This window comes from Monosiga brevicollis, genomic scaffold (genome assembly GCF_000002865.3).
Source record: "Monosiga brevicollis MX1 MONBRscaffold_13 genomic scaffold, whole genome shotgun sequence".
Taxonomy (NCBI): domain Eukaryota; class Choanoflagellata; order Craspedida; family Salpingoecidae; genus Monosiga; species Monosiga brevicollis.
This window is the reverse complement of record NW_001865050.1, coordinates 221,074-234,762: the sequence shown is the minus strand read 5'-3', so window position 1 is coordinate 234,762 and position 13,689 is coordinate 221,074. Positions and strand designations below refer to the sequence as shown.

Here is a 13,689-nt window from a genome sequence, read left to right as displayed (position 1 = left end):
TGAGAGATCGCGAGCCAGGATTAAATTGACTCGACCGCAGCAGGCATTGAGGAAGGCGCAAAAAGCAAGGTAGGTATCATGACCAACCGTGGTCAATGAAGCGAACCCGCCTCACTGCTGCGTGATGATGGCCCACAAACAAAGCGCAAGGCAGAGGTCGCAGGGATGAGCAAAGCCAATCAAGGACAAAAAAAAGAATAAGTCAAGTCTTCTGCCAGGCAGGCCAAAGCACAAACGCCAGACGCACGCGGCAATCTAAGGGGTAAGCCTTCAGCGCTGCGAGTACGACAGGGAGGTAGATGGGAGCAGCAAAGCGCACAGGACGAGGCGATGAGCAAACGAACCCATACAGCCTATGGAGATCACACAGATCGACGCCCCCACACAAGACACGAGGAAACGAAATGGCAGTACCAAACCAACAAGACGGAGCAACCTCTGGCCAAGCCATGCAGAGTCCATAACCCTCACCTTGCAACAGCAGCCACGACGACGGCCCAGAGTGAAGGCACGCGTCGACCTTGAACCCACTTGGGGAAAAATAAGAGAGAAAAAAAAACACGCACGCGGATCAGTTGCCGATTTTGGCAGAGGACAGAGACAGAGAGACAGAGACAGAGACAGAGACAGAGACAGAGACAGAGACAGAGACAGAGACAGAGACAGAGACAGAGACAGAGACAGAGACAGAGACAGAGACAAAAACAGAGACAGAGACAAAAACAGAGATAGGGAAGACTGAAGGATAACCAGAGAGGCGAGAAAACACAGAGAGAAAAAGAGCTAGGGAGACAGAAACAGAGACAGAGAGAGCGACTCAAAAAACACCCAGAGAGAGAGACAGCCACAAAACAGAGACAGAGAGGGCGTGTCATCGACGATCACACATCCCCAAAAAACCCAAGGTGTCACACGTGTGCTCATTATCAAGAGGAATCACCTTTGAAACGTATGCACAAGTGTGGTAATTTTGATGCGAGGCTGGTAAGGACTGTGACATAAAGGGCGTGGCGGTTGTGAAGCAGAAGTTGAAGCAAATATTAAAGATGATGTAGATAGTTTTGCGTACACCTTTACTACTACATTGATGGACCTCATGAAAGATGTATAGAATATTTGGCTTGTTGAAGTTGACAACACCATTTCTTGCTTGTGTGGACGCGCGTGTGTGTGTGTGTGTGTGTGTGTGTGTGTGTGTGTGTGTGTGTTTGCTCGTCACCTCCACACACATACATACATACACGCGATCGCCAGGCTGGCTCTGCCTCTCGCAGTCAAGCGACATGATCAAGCAATCACATGAGCTGACCTTGCTGTCGATGCAACTTTGGCAACTTGGCTTCGCCAGACCCAAAATTGGCGCACATGATGGTCCTTTCCTAAACTGCTCCTCTGCCGAGTGGGACAGGCGTCCATGCCAGCTCCGTTGAGGGCAACCCCATCCAAGCGGTTTTGTTGATTGGAAAACTCAAAATTTAATCTCTACAGCTTCATCCTCAATTGGTGTTCCAGCGCCCATGTTCCTCTGCTCCTAGGACAGTCGTTTTTCCTCAATCTCTCAATCTCTCAATCTCTCAATCTCTCAATCTCTCAATCTCTCAATCTCTCAATCTCTCAATCTCTCAATCTCTCAATCTCTCAATCTCTCAATCTCTCAATCTCTCAATCTCTCAATCTCTCAAGATCTCAAGATCTCAATCTCTCAATCTCTCAATCTCTCAATCTCTCAATCTCTCAATCTCTCAATCTCTCAATCTCTCAAGATCTCAAGATCTCAATCTCTCAAGATCTCTCAATCTCTCTCTCAATCTCTCTCTGAAAACTCTCTCTCCTTTCTTTTTTTTGTCAGCAAGATGCATGCGCGCAAGCACACAAGATCGTCTTGAGAAGCTTGAGCCAGTGCAGAATGGCTCGATGGTCGCGGGCGCGGGGGCCAATGCTCCTCGCCGGGGCCCTGCTGTGCTTGCTCCTGACCGCGTTGATTGCAGCCACCTGGTTCTTGCCAGGACCGGATGCCCAGGAGGAACAAGGTCTGATCATCGTCCTTTCAGGGCCGCCTGTGTCGCATTTGTTTGCTGCCGCTCACGCATGCTCTGGCATCGCATACTCCGCAGGCTCCCATGGCTCGTCGCGGGTGCATCAGGACGAGCAGACCTGGCCCAATGACGAAAGGCATCCTCAGTTACCCCGACGCGAGCCAGAACCAAATGCTTATCGCAACCGTGAGGATGTTCCCCTGCCTGGTCACCTTGTGCGCGAATCTGCAGCGGTATGTCCTTCCCCCCACACACGCACACACGCATACACATACCATGCCCGCAGTGCTGGTCCGGCATGGTCACAAACACAATGATTCTGTACCGGCTTGCTGCGATAGGTGTATCTCTCCCAAGATCCGGTTTTCGTGGCTCGCCGCCTACGCAAGGATGCCAATCAGTTGATTGCGTCCCTTCAGCGTCAGCTTTCTGACCACGGCAACCAAGACAGCCTCACACAAGAGCACTGGCTACACAAAACGCTGGCCGAGGCTACCGAAGCGCTTTTAAAGCTGCAGACCATGCTCAACGCCACGGCACCTGGGCCTCAACGCCCCCCGCCAACGTCGCCAAGTCACGCGAAGCGCCCTCGCCTCCTGCTAGCCATCCTCTCCGCCCGCTCACATTCAAGCCAGCGTCAAGCCGCCCGAGAGACTTGGGCCCAACTGCTTGACACCAATACCGGCGACGAATCGGAACCTGGCCTTTCTGACAGCATACAACCGTGGCAGCTGGAACACCGCTTCATAATTGGTCGCTCGGGATGCCCCATCCCTCTAGCGCATCGGCTGAGCCCTTACGAGTGCAGGGAAGCGCCTTCCATGCGGCCCATTCTAGACCAGCGCCTCGATTCGATCCATCTGCCAGCCCAGCCACTTCCCTGGCCAACTCAGACCTGGCCACCCCAGTTTCGAGTTCTTGGTCTGCACTTTACCACCCGCCATTGGCTCACTCTCTATGAACTGGGTGCCTGGCTACCCATTTCACCTGGATCTACTCGGCCAGACGTCACCATTCGGATTTGGGACCGCCACGCTGGTCGAGCCATGGTTGAGGCTCGCTTGTCTGGCACCCACCAGACTCGCGTGTATGCTCGCGGTGGCTTGCACTGGCTCCCCGTTGAGCCCGTAATCCTTCCCCGTGATTTTGACGGCGTGCTCACCATTGAAGGCCCCACCGAATATCTGCCTCTTTCCCCACCTGCAGGAGCCGACAACCTCGCGGCCGAGGCTGGCCCTTGGAACACGGGTGGCGGCTTGCTGGTGTTCCATGCTGGCCTGGGCGGACGGGCCGCCGGAACTCTGCCCACAGAAGAGCTGCCCAATTTGCCCCTCGGACCTGCCATGTCGTTTCAGGCCGAGCGACAAGCCCCTGCTGCTACCTACAGTCTGGCCTGGCGCTCAGGTGTTTCCTACCCCGCCATTGAGCTTTTTCGCACCGACAAGCTGCGTCTCAACGCCCGATCCACTTTTGACGTCCTGGTGCTGCGGCGCTGGGACCCTACCCAGCCGTGTACCTCCTACACCGAGGCAGACGTGCGTACCACGATGCCTCGCAACCGAATTGCGTTTTTTCTCGCGCCTAGATGTTGTCATGAATAGATTTGTCGTGCGAAGCAGCCGGGTTTTGTCTCACGACAGGCACAAACGAGTTATGCGATGCACGCTCACTCTCGCTGACTTGCTCCTGTTCTGACACGGCAGGTCATCAAGCTCTCGAGGTCTGAGCTGGACTTTGGCAACGAGGCTCAACATACGCTGATGGTGGAGTGGCCTGGCGAAGACCTGACTGAGACCTGGGTCATTGACAAGCGCAACTGCGCGGCCGGACAAATGGTGCGTCCATCTCAATGGCGTGACCTTGCCAAGGGGCGGGGACAGCAACCCTTTACAGCAAAATGTATCGCGTGTCAATGACCCGCCCTGCTTTGAACCCATGTCACCGATGATCTAGTTGCATATTCGTTGGCAGCCGCCTTTTGATCTGGTGCAGGTGTGTCGTCCGTGATGCTTTGCTACTTGCGCACAGCTGGGTCCAGCATATTTGCTCAGTGTGATTTTGATGCTTGCTTGATGGTAAATGAATTTCTGGTCTGATCTGCAGCACTTGGACGTCTTAAGCCAAAATCGTAGCGAGGCCTATCGCGCTCAGCGCCTGCAGCTACAGGTGTGCGCCAGTGTCGCTATACCTGCGACCCTAATGGCGGCGTGGGACTTTGGTTTGCAGATCTCGGTCTGTCTTTTAAGCATTTCGGCTGAGCACGGTTTTCTCTCGTCATTTTGGGCAATAGGCAGAAGATGCGTCGTTGGAGGAGGAAGCAGCACGGCACGGCGACCTGCTCTTACTAGATGGCCTCGAGGATGCATACCGGTTTGTGCCAAGCGCTTGCCACCGACGTTGGTTGCCGTGTTATGTTGGTGACGTCCGACCTCACGCCTGAATACGACAGCACGCTTCCGACCAAGGTGCTGAGTGCTGCACGTTATGCTTTTGCACACGAGTATGATGCCATCCTGAAGACGGACGATGACGTCTACATCCACGTTGATCGGTGAGCATTGGGAAAGGCAAAGGCGCACATCAACAACACATCGTGTCGTCTGTATTTCGGGCGCAGCAGTATTCTCATCGCTGCCCTCGCACAGGCTGCGCGCGGGCTTGGCGCAACGACTACAAATACCGACACGGTCAGTGCGGCCGGAAAATTGCCACTAAGTAGAGTCTTGCAGCTTCTCGTGCCTGCTTCATCCGGCTTACGGACGAACACCGCTGGCTGTGCTGGCAGTCCGATGTGGTGGGGCAATTTTCGTCGCAACTGGCCCGTAGAACGCCACGGCAAATGGGCAGAGTCATTTTACTCGGGTGTGTGGCCTGACCCTTGCACATGACTGCGTCGACACCCGTTACATGACTGTTCAAGGACGTTGTGGTGGCCGGCAGGCGCACAATATGCCCCCTTTGCCTGTGGATCTGGATCTGTCCTCACACGCGAAGCCCTCCGACTCTTGTCCATCGCCAGTCCCAATTTGCATCACTTTCAGGTGCGTGCCTCTTCGGCCCATTCCCGCAAGCCCGGTCCTGGTCTCGGTCCCGGTCCATAACCGGGCAATTGGGCATGTACGTGGGATCTTCCATAGGGTGAAGACGTCTCCTTGGGCTTATGGCTGGCCGGTGTTGATTTGGATCTTGTCGAAGTACGCTTCGCTCGTTTCTCAGCGCTCATGTGGTTCTCGCAGACCACACAAACCCCTCACCATGGCGCGCTTTTAAAACAAAAAAAAAAAAAAAAAAATGTATGATTGGCTGCCAGGATGGTGATTGGTCGTGCTTTGGACCGCTGGTCAGCTGTAACCCATACCTTATTTCCGTCCCCGAGCTCAGCCCCGACCAGGTTCTAGAGATGCACTCGCACGTCCAAACCTGTGACAATCCTTGCGGCTGCCCCGGTGCTCCCTAAAGCAGTAAAGGGCTCCCCAAGTCACCGCCAACACCACTCTTTCCTTTGATGGCAACCCATTCTCCCGTTTCTCGATCGCTGTCTCTGCCTCTGTTGATGCACGTGCTGCGACAAAGCCAAGGCAAAGCGCCTCAAACTCTTCACCTCTCAGCCATGACGTATACATGTTAAATCAGAATCTTCTTTAGGGCGCGTCTCCGTCTTTGATACCGTTTTCTTTTGTTCACCCAAACACACACACACACACACTAAATTTCATTTTTTGTTGAAACATCACACACTTGCTGCCGCACCACCGGCAGAGGCAGAAGTAACGTACGCGCGAGTGTGTTCACTGTGGGTCGTGCTGTTTGAGCCACTGCCTGTTGCGGGCGGTCGCTGGGGCTTGGTGGGGGTGATATTGCATTTTTGTGGCTGCAGCTACAGCTGGACGGTGTGCTGTGGCTTGTCAAGCCTGACGCCAGCCGTGATGACGATCCCGCAAGCACTACGGCCACAAGCCATCAAGAAAATCGCCATCATTGGCAGTGGCTTTGCTGGTGGGGTCTTGCCTACTCCTGCGCCTTGCCCCAAGCCCCCGCTGCCGTGGCTCTTACATGCACATGCCCCCAAACGCGCTTCACAGGCATCGCTGCCGCCCGCTGGCTCAATCGTGCTGGGCACGAGGTGGAGATATTCGATAAGGTCAGCCAACTTTTTTTTTTTCCATCTTTTTTGAGACAGCTGCCCAGCTCGTGCTGCCTTTGTCCCACTGACCGGCTCTCTATATCGTCTATCTCAGGGTCGTGCACCTGGCGGACGTGCAGCGACAAGGTGTGTGCCCTCCCAATACCCGAACACACTAGGCTACCAAGACTTGATACACCTGCTCGACGCCTCCTCATGCCGGGTATGAATCTGCTGGACTAGATGGTCGCCCAATGGAATGGCCTTTCACAACTACGGGGCTCCTTGCTTTTCCATCCCGCTGAGCCCCATGAGCCTGGACCGCAACTATCTTCCCGTGCGCGAGTTTGTGCGATGGCATCGCTCCATGCGCGAATATCCCATGAAGCATGGGCAGATCCTCACCCGTGAAAAACAGAGTGCCGACGTGGCGCGCTACTTGTTTCCCTATTGTGTGCCATTTGCTTACTTTCATGCCGCCCAATTGGCCAAGGAAGCCTTTGAAGCCGGCGTCCTGCGACTGCTATTCTCAGAGGACATGCCAGAAAACCAGCCTGACCAAGGACACTGGACCTTCTTGCGGCCAGAAATGTTCCGCGAGTCGCCCGCGATCCGCGATCGTAGCCTACCTGTCGTACACTGCATACCCATGGATGGCAATATGCGCCAGGATGAACACACCACCCCTGGACCCATGTCCAGCTTCCTCGAGTTCTGCCTGGACCCCTTGCCTGCCAGCGCATTGCGGCAAGGCACCGCTGTTCGCAAGATTGTGCGCTCGCACCGCCGGGCCGATGGAGATGCGAGTTATGCTCTGCTGTTTGAGAGCAGCTCTCACCCGGGAGAGCTGGAGGAGTCATCTGAACGCTATGACGCCGTCGTCGTCACTGTTCCAGCCCCACAGGTTGCCCCGCTGGTTCGAGGCTACTTGCCAACGGATAGCCCTTTTCTGGATGAAGATGCCATGGCCGCAATGTACGACTCGATCGCCACGATTCGCTTTCAGACCAATGCGCCCACTGCTGAGACGGTGCAGGCATTGGGTACATCGGCTCATCGCCAGCTCTTTGCAAATCAAGGTGCGGTGGAAGCGACGCCGTAGCGCGGCCCGCACCGGATGCTGTGCCGCTCCCCTGCGCAGGCAGCTCGCAGCCGCCAAAAGCCTGCAAGCCGATGGTACCAATCTCACCAAGCGTTGTGCTTTCAATTTAGATATTGACCACATTCCTGAACTCTTTCAAAGAAGTGATCAAACGGGTGATCGAACGCAACCGAGCCAACAGCGCGTACACCGCCTGTACTCTTTTCGTGAATGCTCCGCATCCAGCTCGCAGATTCAGGTTTGATACGCTTGCATGAAATCACTTTCTGCGGTCGATTTTAGCGCGCTCATACCATTGGACCACCAAGCGCGTTCTGGATGAGTTGTTGGCCTTGCCCTCGATGGCACCGAGCTGGCTTCAAGGTATTCTCATTGTCGCTCGGCTTGAATCGTTTGCGCTGCACTGGCAGTGGGTGGCCCACGCATCTCCACGCTCGTCGGTGGGCAAAATGAACCGACGCAATGATGTGCTGATTGATCACCTCGTCCGAGACGTTACAACGGTGCGTTGACCTTCAAGTTGTGGTTCCGACGCTTTTTTTTCTTTCTTCTTTTTTCTTTTTTTTTTTTTTTTTTCTGTTTTTTTTTCGGAGCTGTCATCGACAATTCAGACAGACCGCTGTCGACAATCGTGTGTGCTTTGCACCACGTTTGGCATCGAGTGTCTCCTTGACTGTACCTTCTTGCTCCGTTTGATCGCTAGGAATTTGAGTGTTTTGATCGCGCCAAGTTAAAGCTACAGAACGTGCAGGGGCATCGATGGCGATATGGCGTGGTTTCGCAACCCTTTTTGGCTACACCCTCCAGCTATGACACGGGCGAGGGCGTCATCTCCGAGGTCTCGCCCGGTGATGAAATTCTACAGACGCCCAAAGGATATCGGCGCATTCCCCCGCTCATCCCCCTTTGGAAGTGCAAGTCTCTAGCCCGCGGCCTGGTTTTGGCTGGTGACTATTTTTCGGGGCCCTTTGGTGGCGATGCCTTTGCTAGCGGCATTGCGGCAGCCGAGAGTGTGCGACGTGGCTTTTCTGGGGCCAGTACTTCAGATGACATGATCAGCTGGCTGAGTAACGATGCGGCCCCGGGTCAGCTCGACCTCTAAGACACTGCGTGTCCCTCACCCTGCCCTGATCCCTTGCACGAAAGATGCAACATCAATTTAATTTTTAGAACCGTGACGACCGACCATGCTTAATAGTTGACAATGACACCCGGTATCGTTGAAGGCGACATCAGTGCTGGCTGACCTTTGCCTTGATCACGCAGCCTAGGCACTGCTGCCAAGACGGAGGAAACGGAAGCGGGGACGAAAATAATAATCCAAAAGCGGGAATTCAATCATGATGGAAATGGTAATGCGAGCGACACACAACAGTTTAGCAGAGCACACCCCGTGTCTGGAACCCAATGGGAGGATATGTTTGAGTCTCGTCTTGATCGGCGTCGTCGGTTGCAAGCATGTGTGCTGAGGCTTGGCGTGCAAATTCAAGTGCGCTCACGTCGAGCTGTTCGGCGGATGCTCGCAGCGTGGCCAGGTTGGCAAAGCTGCCACGAGCCGCGGGTAAAGGAACCTTGCTATCGCTCTTGTGGGACCCCACGTGTATCTGCCGTGCCTCCAAGCGACCAGAATCGACGGGACACGGGCTGCACGGTGCCTCGGAAGAGGGGCCCGCTCCCTCAACTTCTTCCTGATCGGATTCAGCATTGTCGTACAAGCCGTCAATAAAAGCACTGGCCGAGAGGCACTCGGAGGCAGCCTGGGTACCATCATAGGCTGGATCTAGCTCGTCGTCTGTATGCACGTATTCATCTGCGGCCCCAGCTTGCATGGCAATGTCATCCAACTCTTCATATTCATCCTCGACCTCACCGTCGTCTTCCTCGTCGGATGCCGAGGCATTGGCATCGCGCATGTGTGAAGCCATGGCGGGAGAGTGCGCCGATGGACCCGTCTGCGACGACAACGCCACCTGGGCACCGTGCGCATCCTCTTGGTCTTCTTCATCCTCCGAATCCAATAGCACTGGCGCACCAATACGGCGAGCATCAACCGGTGGCTTTGGTTGGGCGTCGTGTGAGCCGCGACGCGAGTCCAACCCCAGCGGCGTGCAGGCAGTCTCATAGGAGCCACGCTTGCTGGCCATCAGCGACTCGCGGCGTGATGGTGAACAACTGGGAGGACCGGAACTGGCACGTGGATGCCGGCTTGCCGTTCTTGCGGTGGGCGGTGGCTGGCTTTGTGTGGCGCGTGATCCAGTTGGGCTGCCGGGGCTGGAGTGAGCCAATGCTGAGATGGGTGCCAGCGAGGGGGGCGCGACGACCTTGGGGGCGGGCAGCTCTGCAAGCTGACGTTGCGCAATGTGTAGACGGCGGCTGGCACCTTCGTAGCGATTACGGCAGGATTGAAGCTCATCTGTACTTGCTTGTCGATTCCGCTCCACAGCAGTCTTGTCCCGATCAAGTTGTTCACCCTGTTGCACCAAGGCCGCTTTCTGCGCTTGCAGGCGGGAAATCTGCTCACAAATAGCCGAGAGTTGCTCGTCGATCCCCTGGCGTTGGCGCAGCAAATCGGCCTCTCGCACGTCATCCTCGGCTAGTTTCTATATCGCACACACGCACGCACAAGCACGCACACACGCCGTTTAGAACATGGAGCAAGAGTGATGGGTGTTGGAGCTATGAAGCAAGGGTGATGCAGTTGGAGCTCTTTGTATGGAGTGGGACTGACAGTCAAAAAAAGCGCAGTTTGAGCTTGAATGTCCTGTTGTAGCTGGGCGCATTCGGCGCACTTGGCCAGCAGCTCTTCGCGTGTGAACTCGGTCATGCTGGGAAGGCTCGTGTTCGAGCTGTGACCACTCTGTGCCCGGGCCAAGCAGGACAGAGTCGAGGCTGAGTTAAAAGAGCGGTTATGACAGAAAGATTCAGCTGCCAGATGCGGTGCGGTTTTGTTTTGGATTTTTACCGAGACGCTGGATGCGATAGGAGGTGGGGTTGTGAGTTTCTGGTGGGGAGAAGGAGCGATGTCGACGACACCGGGCCAAAAGATGAGTCAAGCACTTGTCGACAGCCAAACGGTGTCGATCACCCAAACATACCTTGGTCAGCATGGTTTGGGCATCTGGATGTGTGATGGCATGAGAAAGTGCGGGTGAGCCGGGCAAGTGAGTGAGTGTTGAGCTTGAACGGTGCGTGGCCGTGCTCGCCCCGGGGGTCAAGCAGCGCTGCAAACCAACCTGGAGAGGCGGATGGTGAATGAATGGGGAAAGTGCTGATGGTCTGCTTCAACTCCTGCCGAAGAATAGCGGGGGGTGAGGGATGGAGTGAGCGCAGATGAAAACTCACCAAGCATTTTTTCTTCAAAGGCAGAAGCACACGGACAAGGAAGGGGCCGTGGGGCGAGAGATGAATGCGCGCGAGGTCAAGCAGCGAACCTTGACGCGGGTTTTCACGTTGCCGTTTTTGCGGCGGCCACCGAGAAGCGAGTGCATGATGACGGTGCGATCCGGAAGGGGCTCGGAAAGGGAGGGGCGAAAGGGATAATGCGGGGAAGGCTGAAGAAGCTGTTTTTAATCTTGAGTTGTGCCAAGCTGGGTTGGAGCCAGCTCGTCTCTGCCTGGCGAGTGACCGCCAAAACCAGATGGCTCTCAACTCTGATTCCTCTTGAACGTCCGGCCTTAGTGATGGCAGCGTTCCTGGTGACGCCACTCGTTGCGACCAAAGGCGCGGTCGTGGCAACCAGGATCACGACAGAAATGACACCCAAGCAAGGTGCAAGCGATACAGCATAGCATGCTCGCCCACAAGTTTATGGATGTCGCCGCGCCGCGCCGCGCCGACAGAGGACGGACACATTCCATAGTCGAGTTTGGTCTCGAGCGGAGATCCTGCTGGGCAAATCCTTCATGTCCAAGCATGCATGCATGAAAAGTGTCACAAAGCTCGCATGGGCGAGACAGTGTTTTTGATTTGAGCACCCCAGGAATGAACCGCCCCCGGTATCGTGTCCGCCGATATGCTGGCGGGCATTGCAGGCACCAAACAATAATAATAATAATAATATTGTGGAAGCCAAGCGCGTATGCTCAAGCTCTCACCACTCAACCATCACTTGATTTGCTTCTCTTGATTGGCTCGTGCGCTGGTGGTTGTCATTCTTGATCTGCGTTATGGGCGGGGCGATGGTGTGCACGGTTCGTCCAGCACAGGAGATGCTTGATTCAAAGATACGCGTTGATGATACTCATTTCAATTTCCCATCAAGGGACACCCAAGGCGGGGGGAAGGAGTCAAGCACGCAGGCTGGAGGCGATTAAGGAGCAGTAAAAGAGTCGTTCACATTGGACACATGACGAGCGAGCGCTTTTATTTACAGACAATAGGTACAGTACAGCAGGAGGCGGCGGATGAATCGTTTATACAGATGGCAGCGAGCGATGTTATGAACAAGGCGCAAGAGGCAATCTGGCTAGGGTGGGGACAGCTCGGGCTGGTCAACCAACACCCTTTTGAAGCGACGCCAGAAATACAAGAGCTAGCAACAGGCTATGGCACATAATAGGGCGGACACCCACAGGTGCGTGTACCAGTAGACACAGGAGGGGCAAGGAAGGGACATGCAGTCCCGTTGGGGCAAGTGGCGCTCCAGGGCGTTCTTTTAGTGTTGCGCCGGCTGCGAAAAGTGGGTCTGCAGCTGTTGTTGCTGGAACAAGAATCGCTGCTGCTGCTGCTGCTGCTGTTGTTGTTGTTGCTGCTGCTGTTGCTGCCAAGCAGCGAGCATGCTGGACATGGACATGGCTGGCATGGCTGGCATGGTGGGCACGGTGGACACGGACATGGCGGGCATGGAAGTGGGGTTGGCTGCTGCTGAGGTGGTACTGGGCCACATCATGGGTGTGGCACCGTACTGCGCGGCATATGGGCCCATCATGGACATGGACATGGAGACGGGCATCATGACGGGCACGCCGTTGGGTCCAGTGGCCCAGGTCATGAGTGGGGCCCCCATGGCAGGGCCACCGCGAGGCACGGCCGTGGACTGTGACGCTGGGGAAGCGGCGTTGGCGGTGGCAGGGATCTTGGTGAAGTCCTTGGGGTGGTGCGTGAAGGCAGGATCAGCAACATCGGCGGCTTGTGAATCCGTGTCAGTTTTGGCTTGGGCAATGAGGTGTTGCTCCACCAGCCATTTGGTGAAGGAGAGGGCGTCCACCATGTCTTCGACTTGGTCCGCCCGGCCCGTGACGCTCTTGAGGGGCTCTTGAAGATTGGCCAGGCGACTGCGGGCTTGCTTGAGTTTTTTTTCGAGATCGGCGAGGAGGTCCTTGTCGCTATAGCCCGCGTAGCGGTGCTGCTTGCCTTGGCGCTCGCGGGCGATCTTGATGGCAGCCATGTGACGCTCAACGCCAAAGGATTCCAAGGACGACGCTGGCGAAGCATGCCCGGAACACGTCGTGTCCCGCTGCTGATGCACCGCCATGGTGTCTGTACGAACGCGCTTGGCCGCCAACATGATGCCACTGACTGCTATCAACCCCAACTGGCACCAACAAACAATTTGCCCACAAACGGCAGCTAGAGGCACCAACGAGAACGAGAAGAAGAAGAAATAAAACAAATTTTAAAAATTCAGAAAAAAAAAATTCAAATGGCAGCGCGAGAAGAGAGAGAGGAGAGAGAGAGGAGAGAGAGAGAGAAGAGAGAGAGGAGAGCTTTTTTTTTTTTTAAAAAAAAAAAAACTTTTCCTCTAACGGCAGCGAGAGCTGAACTGGGTGCACACAACCCCAACGACGAAAACACAGACACAATTTTGTCGCTGCGTGTGTGTGGTGGGGACGAACGAACAGGGTCACGTTCAACGTCGAAAGAGTGACAGGAAGGACAACTGGGAGCAGGAAAATGCATGTCAACGTCGTGCGAAAACTCGGGGAATTGAACCGAGGGCAAGCGCGAAGAGCCAGAGAGAGGGGAGGAGGAGGGGAGGAGAGAGGTTGGGGTACGCAGGGGGTGCGCGTAGAGAAAAGTTGGTGGCGAGGCGTTGGGTTTCAAGGCTGACGTTGGGTGGCGCACCAACCCCAACCACGTATCTGCCTGCACTCTGTAACTTTTGGCTCGAGAAGGCCGAGGGTGTGGTGGTGGCGGTCTAGGGGCACTGGCAGTGGCCAATGGTCAAGACGGGGGAGGGGGGGGAGGGGGGATGGCAACGGCAGCCGGCAACCGGCAGCCAGCACTGTCCAAGCGCCAAACAAAACTTTTTGTATGGTAGGGGGTACCCAGGGTTGGGGGGCGGGGGGCAAAAGGGTAGCGGGGTTGGCGGTTGGGGTGCTTGAGTTTGCTCGTCCATGGTAGCTAACCGAATGACCCAATTTGACTGACAAGGAGCAGGACAAGCCCCAAACCTGACAATGATATGTTATGGGCAAGAGGAGTCGAGG

The 13,689-nt window shown here is 55.4% G+C and overlaps 3 protein-coding genes across 3 annotated transcripts; 1 reads left to right on the top strand and 2 right to left on the bottom strand.

The window, feature by feature from the left end:
- Window positions 1-5,777: 5,777 nt before the first annotated feature.
- On the top strand, window positions 5,778-8,379 carry MONBRDRAFT_32752 (uncharacterized protein). Its single transcript, XM_001746619.1, has 7 exons — window positions 5,778-6,032; window positions 6,119-6,177; window positions 6,275-6,306; window positions 6,403-7,238; window positions 7,372-7,499; window positions 7,672-7,764; window positions 7,965-8,379. Exons 1-7 carry the CDS (start codon window positions 5,963-5,965, stop codon window positions 8,361-8,363), a joined length of 1,617 nt encoding a protein of 538 aa, XP_001746671.1. The 5' UTR covers window positions 5,778-5,962; the 3' UTR covers window positions 8,364-8,379.
- Window positions 8,380-8,637: 258 nt separating this feature from the next.
- MONBRDRAFT_26144 (uncharacterized protein) lies at window positions 8,638-10,749 on the bottom strand (the record flags this gene model as incomplete). Its single annotated transcript, XM_001746493.1, has 5 exons — window positions 8,638-9,861; window positions 9,885-10,118; window positions 10,357-10,379; window positions 10,495-10,549; window positions 10,693-10,749. The coding sequence occupies 5 exons, from the start codon at window positions 10,747-10,749 to the stop codon at window positions 8,638-8,640; spliced, it is 1,593 nt and encodes a 530-aa protein (XP_001746545.1).
- Window positions 10,750-11,915: 1,166 nt separating this feature from the next.
- Window positions 11,916-12,734, bottom strand: MONBRDRAFT_8906 (uncharacterized protein; the record flags this gene model as incomplete). The annotated part of the gene is made up of 1 exon (XM_001746492.1): window positions 11,916-12,734. The coding sequence occupies one exon, from the start codon at window positions 12,732-12,734 to the stop codon at window positions 11,916-11,918; it is 819 nt and encodes a 272-aa protein (XP_001746544.1).
- Window positions 12,735-13,689: the final 955 nt, after the last annotated feature.